Source organism: Chamaea fasciata, unplaced genomic scaffold (genome assembly GCF_029207755.1).
Source record: "Chamaea fasciata isolate MVZ Bird 193981 ecotype frontalis unplaced genomic scaffold, bChaFas1.0.hap1 SCAF_11, whole genome shotgun sequence".
Classification (NCBI taxonomy): domain Eukaryota; kingdom Metazoa; phylum Chordata; class Aves; order Passeriformes; family Sylviidae; genus Chamaea; species Chamaea fasciata.
The window spans coordinates 14,607,951-14,624,727 of record NW_027094096.1 but is presented as its reverse complement, the minus strand read 5'-3'; the positions used below and the strand labels follow the sequence as shown (position 1 = coordinate 14,624,727).

Genomic DNA, 16,777 nt, shown 5'->3' with positions numbered 1-16,777 from the left:
AATAATCAGTAATTAATATGAGAGCGGACGTGCCTTGTGTCTCCGAAGACCTTTTAAGATGTGATTATGTTGTGCTAATCTCACCCCGAAGTACTTCCCTGTTTAGACTGTGCTGGGCCATTAAATATCTGAAAAGCCAGCAGAGACCCCCCCGCCCCATCACCTTGGGGAGTGCTCGAGGTCTGTTCCCCAGCAGCCAGGCCCCGCTTTCAAACCCCCTAAATCAAATATTAAGCCGAGTCCATCTGGATTGCCAGAAAAAACACTCCCTTCCCCTCATCTGTATCTCATTACCTGCTGTGCCAGCCCTGGCCCCGGAGCTGCTTGCTCCATCCCGTCCAGATGTGCTGCCCCATGCTCGCCTCCCGTATTTCACAGCCATCAGCAGCACTTCAAGGAGTAGCTGAAGGGCCTGTAACACTGCACAGGTTCTTAGCAAGGATGTATATCCAGGTCCCTAATGCATAGCTGCAGGCACGCACTCTAGCACAAAGCCCCTTCCCCCTCCCCTGGTCTTGCACCAGGCAGGGGAGCTGGAGTCCTCAGGGCTCATTGGCCAGGAGGTTTCTGAGTTGCTTTCCCACTTTTTCTTGTGAAACACACATCCAGATTATTGCTTGTGAGGGACATTTATCCTGGGACGCCTCCAAGCCAGGCAGCCCCTATGCCACATAACTGGGGAAGGCCCCCCAAAGGCAGGACAAGATGGAGCAGGCGCCAGCAGCAATGGCAAGGAGTTGAAGACAGACACCTGCAACCCTGTAGAAACTGTGATCAAATATGGGAGCAGCTTACCTTGCACAGGGCAAAATCAACACTGAATCTAGACCTAAAAAAAAGGTACCTAGAGACCCCAATCAAGTGAACAACCCCTGTGTTCATCAGCTCAAATTTTTCTGGAATAAAGCTTCCCAGGAAAGGTTTCAACACTTTCTGTGATGGCAGAAACCACAGCGGAACAGCCACTTTTGTTTAAGTTTGGCACTTCCCTGCGCCTGGCAGGAGCCCAGGACAGCGGAGGCGAAGCCCCTCATCAACTCTTCCTCCCAAGTCTCCCAAGAGACCTGTTCCCATCCTGCAGCCAGGACCCAGCACCAGGTGAGGTTATGGTACAGAAGCACTTGGCCAGCTTCTGAGGGGCTGGGCAGGCAGCACCACAAAGAGGTTTTGGGAGACATGGGATTTAAGAGGGAGAAGAAAAGTTTATCTATTGTCTCACAGTGCCACTGCCTGTGGAGGGTCAGCCCTGGTCCTACCCCAGCACTGACTGGGAGACCCCACACTCCGGCAAGCAACAGGAATCCCCCACAGCAGGTCATGGCAAAAAAAAGCCCCAGGACGAAAACAGTCTTCTCACCAGCCCATCAGACATGCAGGGGAGGCTTTAATATCAGGGAGGAGGAGAGGGAGAGGGGAAGAAGTCTGTGTATGGTGATTGTACAGACACTGACACATCCTGTAACGTGGCAGAGGGAAGACAGGGGGCAGGGCAGGAAACCTTGTGATATCTTTCCCCAAGGACTGCAAGCACTTTCCCGGGACTGGAGGAGATTCGGGCGGGGGCTCCTGACCCTGCGAGAGAAGGTGGGGCATGTCCGCGGTGCGGCGGGGTCCCGGCCGGCGGCTGCGGGGGCTCCGGCGTTTCGGTGGCCGCAGTCAGGCGCTGGCAGTCACTGCCTGTGTCGGGATGCCATCTAGTGTCCCTTGGTAGAAGGGCCGTCAGGTGGGGACACCGCTCATAGGCTTGCAGACTCCCAGCATCGCCAGGAGTCATCCCAAAACAGCCTGGCTGCTGGGACCCCCTACACTGGGATCAGGCTGGGTGCCGGGAACCCCTTCCCAGGGACAGCGCACCCTGCGGCCAGCACGGCTGCAGACCCCAAAGGAGGACAACTGGCACAGCCCAGGTCATATTAGGGGCAGCAAAGCTCAAGGTGGTGCCAGGGCTGGCTCAGGGGTCCCCGGAGCAGCCAAGGCCTGAAGGCTCAGCAGCCTCACGGGTGGTCCGGGGTGGTGGCGAGCGTCCTGGTGAAGAAGGAGGGCGACCACCACCCCCAGCATTGTGCAGGCTGCCTGCAGTGCCAGCACGGCCAGCCCCAAGGCCAGGGACACCTGGCACTGCCATGGGCTGGTCCACAGGGACAAGCCCCAGGCACGATGACTGCTGGGGGCCAGGGGTGGGGAGGCTGGATGGGGGCTCATGCTGTCTGCCAGTGTGGGGACAGGAGGTGTTGGGAGCAGGACAGTGCCTGCTGGGGCAGGAGCATGTTGGGGAGCAGTGGGGGTGGGCTGGGCACCAGCTATGGGCGAGTCACACGTGGTGGAATAGCCCCATTCCCTGCCTGGGGCAGGAGCATGGTGTGATGGCGAATGTGAGGCCAGCGGGACTGTGCCCAGAGCAGCAGTCCTGGGGAATGGCCGGAGTGCCACAGAGGAAGCTGAGACAAGGGGGGTTATGGGTGTTCCCTGTGGGATGGTGGCTGGACTGTCCCTGGGCACTGAGAGAGCAGGAGGCTCTTGTCTGGTGGTGGCTGCCAGGGGGCTTGTTGGCACCGGTGTGCTGGCTGAAGCCAGAGTGGGTGGCACAGGTTTTGGGCGGGTGGCCCCAGGAGACTGTAGCCTTACAATGACTGAAGTTGAAACAGCTGGTGATGGGGTAGTGACGGAAGCCTTGGGCATCTCAGCTGATGATAATGGTGTGACAGTGGAGGCCTTCGGCAGCACAGTTGGTGATGAGGTGGTAATGGAGGTCTCTGGCAGCACAGTTGGTGATGGTGTGGTGATGGAGATCTTGGGCTTATTGGTTGTTGATGGGCTGGCACTGAAGGTCTTCTGCAGCACAGCTGGTGGTGGGACGGTGACAAAGGCCTTAGATGGCTCGGTTGGTGACAGAGTGGTGAAGGCAGCCTCCACTGGCATGGTTGGCAAGACAGCAGAGGCGACCACAGGTGAAAGAGTGGTTGGCAGTGTCCTGATGGGAAAGGATGCCAATGACAGCATGGTTGGTGCTGTCGTGGACATGGCTCCATGTGACAAGAATGTTGACGTCCTTTGTGATGCTGTGGAGTTAAATGCCAGAGTACCTGGGCAAATGAGGTGCTCGTCCCTCAGCAATGTTACTGCTTGCCCTGCCAGGTGGGGTGGGCTTTTGCAGGAGACTTGAGTGGACAGTTTGACCTTTTCCCTGTTGCCCAGGATCCAGCGGTGCAGGTAGCAGAGGTTGCAGTCACATCTCCATGGGTTACCACTCAGATACACTGAGCTAAGCTTCTTCAGGGGGTCTAGGAGCCCTTGGGGAACACTCTCCAGCTGGTTCTTTCGAAGGTTGAGGGTTTTCAGATTTGGGAGAGAAACAAAGACCCCTTCATCCAGAGCAGAGAGCTGATTTGTGTCCAGCTGGAGGTCCAAGAGCTTGTTGAGCCCAGTGAAGACTCCTCTTGGCAGGGCTGATAGCTGGTTGTGGGACAAGATGAGTTTGCCAAGGGATGTAAGGTTGACAAAGATGCCATCTGGAAGTGTGGCCAAACTGTTCCTGCCCAGATCCAGCTCCCGTAAGTGTGGCATGGTGTCAAAAAGGCAGCAGGGGAGCTCCATAATATGGTTTGAGCCCAGAGTCAGCAACTTCAGTTTGTTTAAACCAAAAAAGCCCTGAGGTGGGAGAACACTGATGAGGTTGTTGTCCAAGAGGAGTTTCTCCAGCCGAGGTAGGCTCCTCAGAAGCATAGGTGGCAGTGCCCTGAGCCTGTTGCTCTGGAGGCTGAGCTCCAGCAGCTCCAGCTGACTGTCCAGCAGTCCCTCTGGGAGGTCCTGCAACTCATTCTCATACAGCCGGAGGACTTGCAGTTGTGTGAGTTTGCTAAAGGCATTCACAGGAAGAGTTGTGATCCTGTTTCTAGAGAGGTCCAAAAAAGTCAGATTGACAAGAGAATCAAAAATGCCTTCTGGAAGACAAGGGATTGCATTGATGTGCAGGGAGAGCTCTCCCAAACTTTCCAGCCCATCAAACAGGCCTTTGGGGATAGATCTGAGTTGGCTGTCTCTCAGCTCCAGCCTCTGTAAACTTGGGAGGTTTTGGAAAGTGCCCACAGATAGTTCTTCTAATAAGGCACCAGAGATGTCCAAATCCCTCAACTTGTCCAAATTATCAAAGGCTCCAGGTTCAACAGTCCTGATCTTGTTGCCAATGAACAAAATCTTGATCAGATTGGGCATGTACCTGAAGGCACCTTTCCTTATAGTAGTGATGCTGGTTTGTACAAAGATCATCTCAGAAACAAAGGGCTTTGCAATCTTTGGGATCTCTTTGACATCATTTTTTGTCCCTCTGTAGACCTCCTGGTGGTCTTTGGGTATTTCGTAGGGATCTTCACCCAGGATTTTATCTTGACATTTATGGGGATTGAAGGAGAGGAGGAAAAGCAAAAGGAAAAGCTGGTACATTGTCCTGAAAAGAAAGGCTTCAGAAATCAGTTATGAAGAACAAGAAATATCTGTCCACAGCTCATGAACTGTTTGTTCAGCTCTCAGGACTCTTCTCTTCACATACCATGACCCATTTAATGAGAGAGAGACTGGACAAACAAACATATGCCGCATTTACACGAGTTCAGTGCTGTTGGTACCAAGGGATGGAGAGGGAAAGCAAGCCAGCTCATGGCTTGTACTGGGAGATGCTCCAGCAGGGACAAGGCCTGGACAGTCTGTTCTCTGGCCCTTCCTCTCACATGTTTGAACTATAGGCTCAGTCTGCCTGGGTGAAGAAGGCAAAGTGCTGCTGCCCATTAGTGCTGCCCCAGTGGGTCCAGTTAGTCAGCAGGGCAACAGCCCATTCATACAACAACAGAAGCAGTCAGCCCTGCACTTGCTAATGAGGGATCAGCAAGGCTCCCAGGAGCCAGCCAAGACCAGAGGACCCTGCGTGCTTGGAATTTCCACACTGTGCTGGGTAGATTTGCTGTTTCATTGCTGCTTCTCTCAGTTCAGGGGGCTGATTTAAAACATGGTTTCTAAGCATCTGTTTTTCAGGATTCTTGCTAATTGCACCATATTTTGCCCTTGGTTGTGCAGCTCTGACAGACAGAAATAGTTAACCTGTGAACAGCAACCTAGCTTTACAGCAAGGCTCATTAAAACCTTGGAATGTCCACAGATGAACTCTCTAACACCTGACATTTGGGGTTCTGACCTTGCAGGTAGGAAGTGAAATCACTGATGCGCACCTACTGGTGGAGCCCACTTCTTCCATGGAAACATTTGGAAACACTCAGCCAACACTTTAACCGGGGTTTAACTGCCATGAGCACCTCACTGGGACCATATTTCCAACTTTTAATTCACTGCCCTGGGAGGGAGCAGAGAAAAGAGGTACAGGCTTCTTCTTGGGTAACCATCAAAGCTGACCATGCTAAAAAAACTTATTCTGGGAGGGTAAATCTGCTATGAAAAGTTATTTTTTTAAAGAATGTTCAGACATCAGCAAATACAGGAGACTGAAAGCCATTGGGTTTGGAGAGAAATGGATGAGAGGTGGCATGGGTTGTGCAGGCTGCCCCCCAGGGCTCCTAGGGCAGAAGCTGCTGCTGATCCCTGCCCATCCTCTCCCCAGGGAGACTCAGGTGGAGGAGCTGGGACTGTGGCTGTAGAAGTGCCTGCTTCACTCCTGCTGCAGGTGCAGTGCAGTGGGTGAAGTGTGGAAGCATCTGAGTGTGGGGGGATGAAAACAGAAAGTTTTGAACCGCAGAGACCTTTTAAAATCCTCACTGTGGTCCCGTGCTTGTCCCCCACTCCAGCCAGGCAGAGTCATGGAGGGATGGTCCCAGCTCATGGCACTGAAGCTCCCCTGCTCCTTGCTGCAAGGAGACGACCGACAGCCCTTCCCACTGCCCCTCCCAGCACATTTTAAAGAGAGAAAAAAAGCATTTTGCATCACTTACATGGCTGAGCACTTGCAAATGAGTTCAGTCAGCAGGAAGCCATGCCATGAGAGGAATGAGGACACCGGATGGGGGTCTCATCACCTGGCCAGCTCTTTATCCACGTCCCAGGCATGGGCCTGGGTTTCACGTGAGGTCAGGACACAGTCTGTGTGGGGAGATAAGGGACGGCCGGGGAGCCAGCAGAGGAGCTGTGCCCCCAGTGCAGGAGGCCACGGCAGAAACCCCTTGGGGGGGACACAGTCACGTACTCCCCAGGCATTATCTGCTGGCACCACTTGACTCGGCACATCCAGGGAAAGCTGCAGATCTCCAGGCCAGCCTGTTTGCAGGCAATGGTCTCTGGGGTCCCATATCTCCAGCAGGGTAACTCACCAGTTTCAGAAACACCACCACCATTGACACAACAGACAGCTGTTTCATTCCTTAGGTTTTGCCTTATGTAGCCGAAAGTGCAGTTCTGAAGCCATTTTTTAATACTTATAAACAGTGAAACATCTGTGGCTCAACAGATACCACACCCAGGCTTTGTGCTCAGCCCCACAGCTCCACACCTTGCTTGCCCTAGTGTTGTGTTCTGCACCCCAGTGCAAGCCAAAGACCCTCCCATGGTGACACCCAGAGCTCCTGGCTAGTGCAGGGCATCCTGTGGGATGCTCATTTTGAGGCCAACTGACAGGATATCCTTTACTTCCCAATGGGTAATTGCACTGATTGCATTTAAACTTCTTCCATTTTCACCTGCTCCTATAAAAGCTCAGCTTCTGCTTGCTGGGCTTCATTGCACTTTTCCTGTCAAATTTGAAAACAAACTACTGCGCGTTTTCAACAGCCTTACCCCTTTCCAATGTCAATGTCGCAGGCACCCATGTCCCCAGCGGGTGCCGGGCCCCTGCCGGGCCCGCGGAGCCCGGTCCCGACGGCCACGAGATGGTGCCGCAGCACCGCCGCACCGACGTGCACGGACAGACAGACACCGGGACAGCCTCAGACACTCCGGGACACACAGACACTCACGGGCACGGACAGGCCCAGCGGACACGTACAGACACAGGGACACTCTCGCACGGACACTTGTGTGCTTACAGCGCCGTGTGTGCACCACTGGCCCTCCCAGGGGAGCACATGTCTAACCTGTCACCCCGGCGTGGGCAGCGCTCTTGGGACTTTGTGCCTCGTCTCCACAGGTCACAGAGACAGAATCCCAGGATGGGAGAGGTTGGAAGGGACCAGTGGAAGTCATCTAGTCCAACCTCCCTGCTGAAGTAGGGTTCCCCAGGTACCCATGGCTCTGTTCAGATGGCTTTTGAGTACATTCAGAGAAGGAGACTCTACAACCTCACTGGGCAACCTGTTCCACTCACCTTCACAGCAAGGTTCTTCCTCTTGTTTATGTGAAACTTGCCACATTGCATTTTCAGGCTGCAGGGCTACAGACCAAGCCCTGACAGGGTAGTGGGGGGAACCTACCTGTGCACAGCTGGTCTCACCCTACAGCCAGGCAGCTCATGCCCCTTGCTGGGCAATCAGCAGCACTCACCCACACCTCCCTTGGACAGCACAAATCCGTGTCCTGAGGTTTTGCCAGGCTGCAGCTGGGCCTCTCTTCCCTTTGCAGTGCCAAGGGAAGGTGGCTGCAGCAGGCAAACATGAGCACACCATGAGAATGCCAGAGTGGCACCTACTCACCACCAGGCACGTGCACCTATGTCACACCATGCACAGCTCCTGACAAGATCCCAGTGTACCACATCGACCTTCACTGCCTCTCCCAGACACACAGACAGTGGTGGGGGAACAGAATGATTCCTTTCTCTGCCATGGGAACTCGTAACACAGAAATAGATAAATTTTAATTATATTTGAAATACACAGGAAACACATAGCTGAGAGGAAAAATACCACCAGGCCAGCTGCTGCGGAGAGCTCGGTGACAGCTGGTGACCATGGCAGCGGTAGCCAAGCGAGAAGGAGAGCTGTTTGTTTCCCAGGCTGGTTCAGAGCTTGCCAGAGCAGAAGCAAACGCCTGCCCAAGCTCTAGGGCACCGTGGGGAGACGTGGTGGTGTGGCCTCATTCCCTCTCTGTGCTGTGACAAGGACACTGACCTGCAGCGTGCCGCAGCGGGAGCGCAGCTCCCAGGCACCCCGGTAGGCTGGCCCCAGGCCCCGCTCCTGCCCAGGGGGAGGGAGGCGAAGGCTGAGCTGCTGGCAGGCCGTGCCATTGCAGGCCACGCTGACTGTGCCCTCGGGGTTGGTGTAGGTGCACTGCCCCGGAGCATCTGTGTCCCAGCCTTCCTCTGCAGGGACACCGTGTGCTCCTGGGCACTCCAGCTGCCCGCGGGAGACCTCCAGCAGGGACTGGCCCTGGAGAGCGGTTGGTTTGGCGCAGAAGGCTTGGCCGTGGATGAGGGGCTCAGCAAAGCTCTGGAGCCAGCGCAGGAGGTAAGAGAGGTGGCAGTCACAGACCCAGGGGTTGTCAGACAGCCCCACACGCACCAGGTCATCGTTGGCATCGAAGAGCCCCGGGGGCAGGCGGGCCAGGCGGTTGTGGTCCAGCACCAGGGCGGTGAGGAGGGGCAGCCCAGCCAGCAGCCTTGCCGGCAGGCTGGAGAGGTTGTTGTGGCTCAGCTGTAGCTCTGTCAGCCCTGCCAGCCCCTGGAAAACCCCAGTGGGCAGGTGATGCATGGCATTGTGTGAGAGCACCAGGGTTTCCAGCACTGACAGGTTAGCAAAGAGCTCCTGGGGCAGTGTCTCCAGCTGGTTGCGAGCCAGCGAGAGGTGGAGGAGGCCAGGGGTGCCCGTGAACAGGATGGCAGGCAGGGTGGCCAGGTTGTTGCCCTCCAGGCTGAGGACAGTGAGGTTGAGGAGACCTGTGAAGATGTCGGGGGCCAGGCTGCCCAGGGCATTGTGCTGCAGCTGCAGCCGCCGCAGCGCCCCCAGCCTGGAGAAGATGCCGGGGGGCAGTTCCTCCAGCTGGTTGCCATCCAGGTGGAGCTCAGTTAGCTGGCCAAGTGCCCTGAAAGCACCAGGAGGCACCCGTCCCAGCAGGTTGTCACTGAGCTTGAGGACACGAAGGGAGACAAGTGGGGCCAGCAGCCCATCCGGCAGCTCAGCCAGAGCATTCTGTGACACGTCCAGGGCCTGGAGCTGCCGGAGTGGGTGGAAGATGCCAGGGGGCAGGGCCTCGATCCTGTTCCCTGACAAGCTCAGGTCCTGCAGGCGGCAAGAGGCAGTGAAGAGCCCCGGCTGCAGGGTGCGGATGGCGTTGGCACTGAGGGAGAGCTTGCTGAGGCTGGTCAGCCCTGCCAGCATCCCAAGGCTGACAGCTGGCAAGGGGTTGCCTGACACCTCCAGCTCGGTAAGGCTGGGCAGCCCCTGAAAGGCACCAGCCTCCAGCTCCTGGATGTTGTTATTGATGAAGACCAGCTTGGTGAGGGTGGTGCTGGAGCCCAAGTCTCCGCTGTGGATGCTGCTCAGGGCTGTCTCCACGAAGAAGAGGTGGGTGGCACTTCCCGGCAGGCCCTCAGGGATCTCCCGCATTCTTTCGTTTGAGCAGAAGACTTTGGAGCTGTCATAGCACTGGCAGGTAGGGGGGCAGGATGGGGACAGTGCCCCCACCAGCAGGGACCCTAGCCCCAGCAACACATAGATCACCAGCCTGCACTGGAGAAGAAACCAAGCCTCACCTCATGCACCCACAGGCAGGCATTGCTGGGGAAAGGGCTTCTGCAGCCAAAAATGCCACAGGATCAACCTCTGAGACACCACCAGCATAGGCAGCTGCCCTGGCCATGGGGTATCCCTCCAGCCCCTGCTGCCAGCACCTCCCCAGCACTCCCCTTGCAGGAATGGGGAGCACTTCCCTCCCAGATGTCTCCCCAGGGTTTTTACTCTGTGTCCCACCCCATCCTGTGACAACTGGAGTGATGCCAGCCTCACCAAAAGTGGTGAGCAGCAGCTGAGGTGGGACTTGCGTGGGTCCGTGGAAGTCAGGAGGGGACCTGTACCCTCATCAGATGTCTCCACAGGCACAAAGCCAGGTTCTGGGGCAGGAGAATATGTGAAAGACAGGGCTGTGCTGCACACACTGGATGATGGAGAAAACCCTGCAGGGCTGCTCTGAGCTCAGTGACAATAGGAGTGGGCTCCACCACTTATATTTCTAATTCCCTGTCGGGTACTTCTTTTTCCACAAGGAATCAGAGCAGCGACAAACCTGCTGGAAGGATTTTCAGCCTGACCTAACAGAAGCACTTTTTCAGGCTGTGGTCTCCAGACCTCTGGCAATCCCTCCCTAGCTGGGATACATGCCAGTGCTGCCTCATGATGGGGCATATTGCCCACCCCACAGCAATGCCCACCTACAGACACCCCAAATCAGTGGAGCTCTCCTGGACTTACACTGGCACTTGAGAGCTGCACTGGACTTGGCATTTCCTTTCCTCCATCTCACTTGTGTTCACCAGAACCAGCAGTGGCTCCCACCCATCCCAAGCCCCCAAACTACCCGAGCAGTGTGGGCACCACTTACCAAGTGTGGCATCACAGGGATGGTCACCGAATCTGCGGCAGATTTGCAGGGATGCTGCTTGCTGAGATGGGACAGTGTTTTCTGGGGCGGATGGGAAGCCAGGGATAAGCTTTTCCTGCTGGGGCGGAGCTGCCCCTCACTGCTTATCAGCAACAACAACCCGTGTCCTTGGAACACTGAAAAATAACCCGGCCTCAGAGGGAGTGGAGGTGAGGCCAGAGGCAAATGCCTGTGAGCATCCTGGCAAGGAAGTGGGGTTCTGGCCCCGGACAGACACTTGTGCAGGGACCCTGGCAGGGTGCTGCTGTCACAGGTGGCTCCAGTCCCACTCCAAGGTCAGCATACTTGCTTCCAGAAGCCCCCTAAGAAAACTCCAGGACTTTATTAAATCTCACTGGGAAATGGTGCTCAAAATATCTCTGCCATGAGAGAAGGGACCAAGTGCAGCTTAGCAAGGCAGATGACGTTTGAACATGATGTTAGAGGTCTTTTCCAACCTCATGATTCTATGGGGAGGGAACCACTTTGGGCCCCTGTGGTCACCAGGGGCTTTGCATCCCAGCCAGCAGTGAGATGGTGAGGGACCCATGGCTCAGCTGAACTCCCTGGGAGCTTCAACCTGCCCAGAGGAGCAGCACACACTATCATAAAAGCTGCATTGCAAGGGCCTGTGTTGGCACAGGCTGGGCTGGCAGCAGCCATGGAGGCACCCCCAGGGGCAGGAGGAGGGATACTTTACTGCAGTCAGTCTCATGGAGCAGATGGTGACACATGGGAAAACACGGCTGACACAATCCAGTGGCAGCCAGCTCTGAAGGGAGCCAAGCAAGCTCCCCACCACCCCAGCAGCAGACTGCAGGAGACAGTCAGTGTCTCCATCGAGAAGCTCACTGAGATCTCAGTTTATTCTCCAAAAGCCCACCCACTGAAGTTGTATGACTTGGCCCTCCTTGGTCCATCATCCCAGGCGGGAGTCCAGGGACCAGCAAAGGTTCTGCAAACAGAGCCCTATAAACCTCTCCCAGCCTTACAACCCATACAGACTTTTCCTCAACACTGTAAAAATCTCTGAGGAGTGGAAATCAAGTGCAGCCTCAGTCCCTGCTGGGCCATTCCCCTGCTGCCCACCATGAAGGAATGAATAAACAGCTCTTGGCACTTGGAGTGGACAAAGGCACTTTAATGAGAAGGTCACACATCAGCACCCAACAGCCCCGACACAGTCCTGTGTCTCCTGTTACCATGCAGGACTCTGCCCAGAGGAGTGACCCATCGTGCACCAGTGTGGAGCTGCTTGTGCCAGCACTGGCTACTGAGGGGCTGTGAGCAGCCAGCACTGCAGGGTGGATACCAAACACATACTTTGTCCCACAGCAGCAGTCCTCAGGCAGCCTGGGGCCACTGCAGCACACATGGAGGTGAGCTGACCCCCCATGGTCGTGCTGCAGCTGGAGAAAGCAGCTGGATACAGATGTTGGGGGGGGGGATGGCATGGCACCCATTTGCAAACTGGAGAGCAGCCAGCACTTGCTGACCCTGCACTCTGTGCTGCCAGCATCCCCCCTGGCCGAGGCTGCCACCATGCAGGGGCACTGGGCACACACAGGAGGGCACTCAAGGGAGTAAGAAGAGGATGAAGAAGCTTTGTCAAGCAGAGTAGAACCAGGTTGCTCACTAGCTCGTGGAGGGTGTAAAGGAAATGAGGAGCAGGAATGGGGTGCAGTAGAAGCAGCCCCAACATGCTCCAGCAGCCCAGGAGCACAAGCACAGGAGCTTCTCCCAGCCCCTGCAGGCACTTCACACCCATTGTCCCACTCCTCTACCCTCACAGTGGGACCAATGGGAGCCCCTGGCACCCTGTGGGGCTGAGGCAGAGCGCTGCAGGCAAGGGCACAGCCACAGCAGGGGCAGCACCAGTGTGCAGTGAGGGCTGGGGGGCTGCTCCTGCCCATCCCTGATGCCAGCACTCTGTCCTGTGGCTCTCCTGGCTGGAGGTGCATAAGGGAAGCAGGCAGATGCCGGGAGCAGGAGAGGGTGCTGGCTGTGCTCTGGCCTGCCCTGCCTGCAGGCAGGGAGGGCAACTGGGACGCAGCTGGGACACTCAGGGTGTGCCAGCCTGGCAGCAACCCAGCAGCCCCACGGGCAGCCCTGCCCAGGCACTGGTGAGTGATGGAGCAGAAGAGGACAGGCAGCTCTCCTGGGGCGAAGGTGCTCCCTCGGCTCCTGGCCCAGCATGATGGCTCACACTGCCTGCCCAGGCAGGGGCAAGGGGGGAGGCATGGTGGGGGCAGAAGGTGGGGAAGAGGGGCTGGGCAGGAGTGAGGGCAGCAGGCAGCATGAGGGCAGCAGCACTGCAGGGAATGGTGCAAAGGTGAAAGATGGGGAAGTCCTGTTATTTGGGGTAAAGCACCATCATGGCCAGGCTGTGGCTCCTGGCTCGAGGGGTCCCTCTCTCCATCCCACACAGTTGCTGGACCCGGGCAGGGAATGAGCACAGAGGCTTCACTGGAGGCAGGAATGGCTGGGGATAGTGGGCAGCCATGGCAGGTCACTTTGGGGGGAGGCCCTGCTGCAGAGCAAGGCAGGGCAAAGCAGAGCAGGACAGTGGTAGCTACAGCACACACAGTGATGTTGTCCCATCCAAGTCAGCAAGGGCAGCTGATGCAGAGCCACTGTCATGTCCTTTGACCCCACAAGCACCTCTGCCCTCAGGGTCTGCCAGATGCCTAGGCTTCATTCGGAGCCTTCATCCTCATGAGCACAACATGGCTCTTCTTCCTACAGCCATAGACCACCAGTGCCACCAGAGCAGCCAGCAGGGCCACACACACCAGCACGATGACTGCTACCACCACCCCACTCTGCAGGCGTGTCAGCCCCCACTGCCCCCTCTCTTCCTCCTCCTTCTTCTCCTCTTCCTCCTCCTGTGGGGAGGCTGGCAGCCCCGTGGGGAGTTCCATCGAGGCATCTTCTGGCGATGCTGCCTTAGAGGTGTCAGCAGGGAGCAGGGTGCTGGGATGGGGAGCAGCAGTGGGGGGCTGGGGGTCGCGGAACTGGTCCCGTGGCAGCTCGGTGATGGGGATGCCCTGCAGGGCGGGAGGCTGGGCACACAGCGGGGGAATCTCACCCACCTTGTGAGGGTTCTCCTCCAGCCAGCCCTGCAGGGGCAGGATGCCCTTGTCACAGCGCCAGGAGTTGTTGTGCAGCCTCACCTCTCGCAGGGCAGTCAGCGGGGAGAAGATGCCGGCGGGCAGGTACTCCAGGGCATTGGAGTGCAGCTGCAGGTGCCGCAGCCCAGGGGTGGCCCCAAAGAGGCCCCGTGGCAGTGCCTGCAGCTGGTTATGGTGCAGAGAGATGTTCTGCAGCTTGGGCAGCCCCTCCAGTGCCCGGGCATCCAGACGGCGCAGGGCATTGGAGTGCAGCGACAGCTCCAGCAGCTCCCCCAAGCCCTGGAAAGCCCCTGGTGCCACCGACCGCAGCCGGTTCTTGCTGAGAACCAGGAGCTGCAGCTCGGTGAGGTTGCTGAAGACAGCAGTGGGGAGGGTGGAAAGCTCATTGTCATAAAGCCAGAGCTCCTGCAGGTTGGGCATGGGCCCAAAGGCGCTGGGGGAGATGTTCCGCAGGCGGTTGACGTGCAGAGTCATCTTGGCGAGAGCGTGCAGGGGCAAGAAGACACCGCTCGGCAGAGTGGTGAGGAGGTTGTTGGACAGGTAGAGCTTCTGCAGGTTGGTGTTGTGCACAAAGAGCTCCGGGGACAGCGTCTCCAACTGGTTCTGGTGCAGCCCCAGCTCCTGCAGCTCCGGCAGCCCATCAAAGGTGCCCACCGGGATGTGCCGGAGTCGGTTCTCGTAGAGCCGCAGCACCTGCAGCCGCGCCAGCCGCTCGAAGGCCCGGGGCGGCAGGCGGTCAATGTTGTTCCTGGCCAGGTTGAGCTTGGTGAGGCCGGTCAGCTGGTCAAACACCCCCTCCTGCAGCTCCTTCAGGTTGTTCCCGTGCAGCTGCAGCTCCTTGAGGTTGCTCAGATGGGCGAAGTGGGAAGGCTCGACCTGGAGGATCTGGTTGCTGGAGAGGAGCAGAGACTCCAGCTTGTCCAGAGGCTCGAAGACCTGCACAGGGAGCTCCTGCAGCTTGTTGCTGGCCAGACTGAGGTAGCGCAGGTCGGGCAGGTTCTGGAAGGCCCCGGGGCTGATGCGCGACAGGGCGTTCTTCTCGACGCGCAGCCCGATCAGCAGGGAGGCGTTGCCGAAGGCGGCGTCGCCCAGCTCGGCGATGTTGGTGTTGATGATCTGCAGGGTCATGGCGTTGGCAGGGATGGGGCTGGGCACCATGGTGATGTCGGCACCAAAGCACTCCACCTGGGCAGTACGCACGCACTGGCACTGCTCTGGGCACTGGCTGCTGGCCAGCTGGATGCCCACCAGCAGCAGCAGCCACCACTGCCAGCCTTGCTGCTCCATTGGGCCTGCAGAAAAAACAGAGGGGGCTTCAATCCCTGCCATTTCCCAGCTCCCAGAGCCACTGCCAGGGATGCGTGCTGCTTTTCTCCTGGAAAAAGCCACCGAGGCTGTGGCCATCCTGCCCCCCAGCATGGCAACAAGGCAGAGAAGGGCAGGCAAGGAAGGCTTGGGGCAGGAAAGGCTTGACTCAGCCCGGACAAGAGCTCAGAGCAAGACAGAGCTGGAGGCCACAGTGCCTGGCTGCCATCCCACAGCTATTAGTGGCATCCCTGGCATCCCAGCTCTCTTGGCTCCTCTGGCAGCCACGAGTGTGGTTTCCTGTTTTACAGAATGTGGCGAGCTGCTATCTGCAGCACTGGCCTCCTGGCACCACCAAAGAGCCCAGACCTTCACCAGAGCTGGCTCACAGCACCTGCAGCAGGTCCCAGCATTGCCCCAGCACCCCAAGCACCCTCCTAGCTCTGAGCTCCTGTTGCAAAGCCAAGAGCAGTGCCTATGGATGCTTTAGCTCCAGTCCTGCAGGAGCTGGGGTCAACAGGACCCTTGCCAGCTCCCCAGCACAGGCTGGGTACAGGCTGGCCCTGTGTTCCCCCGTCCCAGCAGGAGGTCTCAGCCTGGCCTATTTTACCATGAGTGGGGTGTCTGATGTGGGCACAGGTATGCAGGCTGGTCCCAGGGGTGGTGCCCAGTGAAGTTCTCCATTACCCCACGGGCACAGATATCATAGACACCCTTTCCTCTCTCCTCTCACCTGGGATCTTCCTCCCTAGATGAAAGCAGCAGCCTTGTGCCAGGCTGGCATGGAGCAGCCCCCCATTAACAGCTTCACGTCGCACAAGGGATGGAGAAAACCTGACACTCCTGCTGTGAGCTCAGCTCAGCCAGACAGGCGACTCAGGCAGCACAGGGGTGTGGCCACAGTGCCCCAGCTGGCACCCAGGAGGGTGTTGGAGCACAGCCCCTGCCCTCCTCCCTGCCCTCCCCCCAGGGAACACTCTTGCTCTCAGGCAGGGAGGGAGGAACCATCTATAAGCCAGCATAGTTTATGTTTCCCATATGGAAACAATCTGCATCCAAGAACAGCTTTGTTTATAGCAAGACATTTATAAACTTCCCCAAAAGCTCAGCACATCAAAAGCCCTGCTCATGTCACTCCCTGGTAAGGCAGCACTTAGAGCACCCACACTGGAGCAACCTTCAGGAAAGGCAGCTGGAAACAATTGATCTCTCTTTTTCTTCTAGGGATAAAAACCTTAGAGACCAAGAGGCTGAACATTCTCTGCTGCTCAGCCCCTCAGCCCCCCCCCAAAAATATTAACTTGCCCCACTCATTTTTCTCTGTTGATCATAGTGTGGGATACATTGCCTCTGTAATTCTTTCAGCTCCCACAGCATCTAAGTGATCACACTTTTTCGGAGAACCCTTGCAAGATAAACATCTCCATCAAATAAAAAGCTGCAGAACGTGCAGATCCCACCACCCCACCACCAACCCCCAGAGCTGCCCTGGGAGTCCCTGGAATCCATGTCCACTCACAAGGGCAGTAGGAGAAGGAGACTTACCCAAGTGTCCTGCAGCCACGAGCGCCGAGCGAGCACAGCTCCGTGCTGGCAAGAGAGCAGAGTGTGGTTCATTCTTCCCCTCCCAGTATATAACCCGTCCAAATCAATGAATCAGCACAGGGGCAGTGGCGGGGTTAGGGAAAGCGCTGGAGCAGAGCTGCTTCCAATTCCTATTTCCTCAGCAGAGCAAGCATCTCAAGGATGAAGTTTTGGGTTTCCCCCTCCTGAACCCCAGTGATCTTGTAAGAGCAGACATGCAGAGGGCCCTGTGAACATGCTGCTCATGTCAGCCA

At 57.2% G+C, this 16,777-nt stretch overlaps 2 protein-coding genes across 2 annotated transcripts; both read right to left on the bottom strand.

The window, feature by feature from the left end:
• Positions 1-1,381: 1,381 nt before the first annotated feature.
• LOC136295069 (carboxypeptidase N subunit 2-like) lies at positions 1,382-4,542 on the bottom strand. Its single transcript, XM_066193325.1, has one exon. The coding sequence runs from the start codon at positions 4,438-4,440 to the stop codon at positions 1,930-1,932; it is 2,511 nt and encodes an 836-aa protein (XP_066049422.1). The 5' UTR covers positions 4,441-4,542; the 3' UTR covers positions 1,382-1,929.
• Positions 4,543-7,711: 3,169 nt separating this feature from the next.
• Positions 7,712-14,921, bottom strand: LRRC15 (leucine rich repeat containing 15). The gene is made up of 3 exons (XM_066193850.1): positions 13,197-14,921; positions 10,465-10,545; positions 7,712-9,596 (listed from the first exon to the last, which is right to left on the bottom strand). The coding sequence occupies exons 1-3, from the start codon at positions 14,919-14,921 to the stop codon at positions 7,971-7,973; spliced, it is 3,432 nt and encodes a 1,143-aa protein (XP_066049947.1). The 3' UTR covers positions 7,712-7,970.
• Between the last annotated feature and the right edge of the window lie 1,856 nt (positions 14,922-16,777).

Excerpts from the sequence above, each read along its gene's own strand:
- LOC136295069 (XM_066193325.1), bottom strand. The coding sequence starts at position 4,440 with ATGTACCAGCTTTTCCTTTTGCTTTTCCTCCTCTCCTTCAATCCCCAT.
- LRRC15 (XM_066193850.1), bottom strand. The coding sequence starts at position 14,921 with ATGGAGCAGCAAGGCTGGCAGTGGTGGCTGCTGCTGCTGGTGGGCATC. Across the intron at positions 10,546-13,196 it reads GGATGAAGGCTCCGAATGAA|AAAACACTGTCCCATCTCAG; the intron begins GCCTAGGCATCT and ends CATCCGCCCCAG. Across the intron at positions 9,597-10,464 it reads TCCCTGTGATGCCACACTTG|TGCAGGCTGGTGATCTATGT; the intron begins GTAAGTGGTGCC and ends TTTCTTCTCCAG.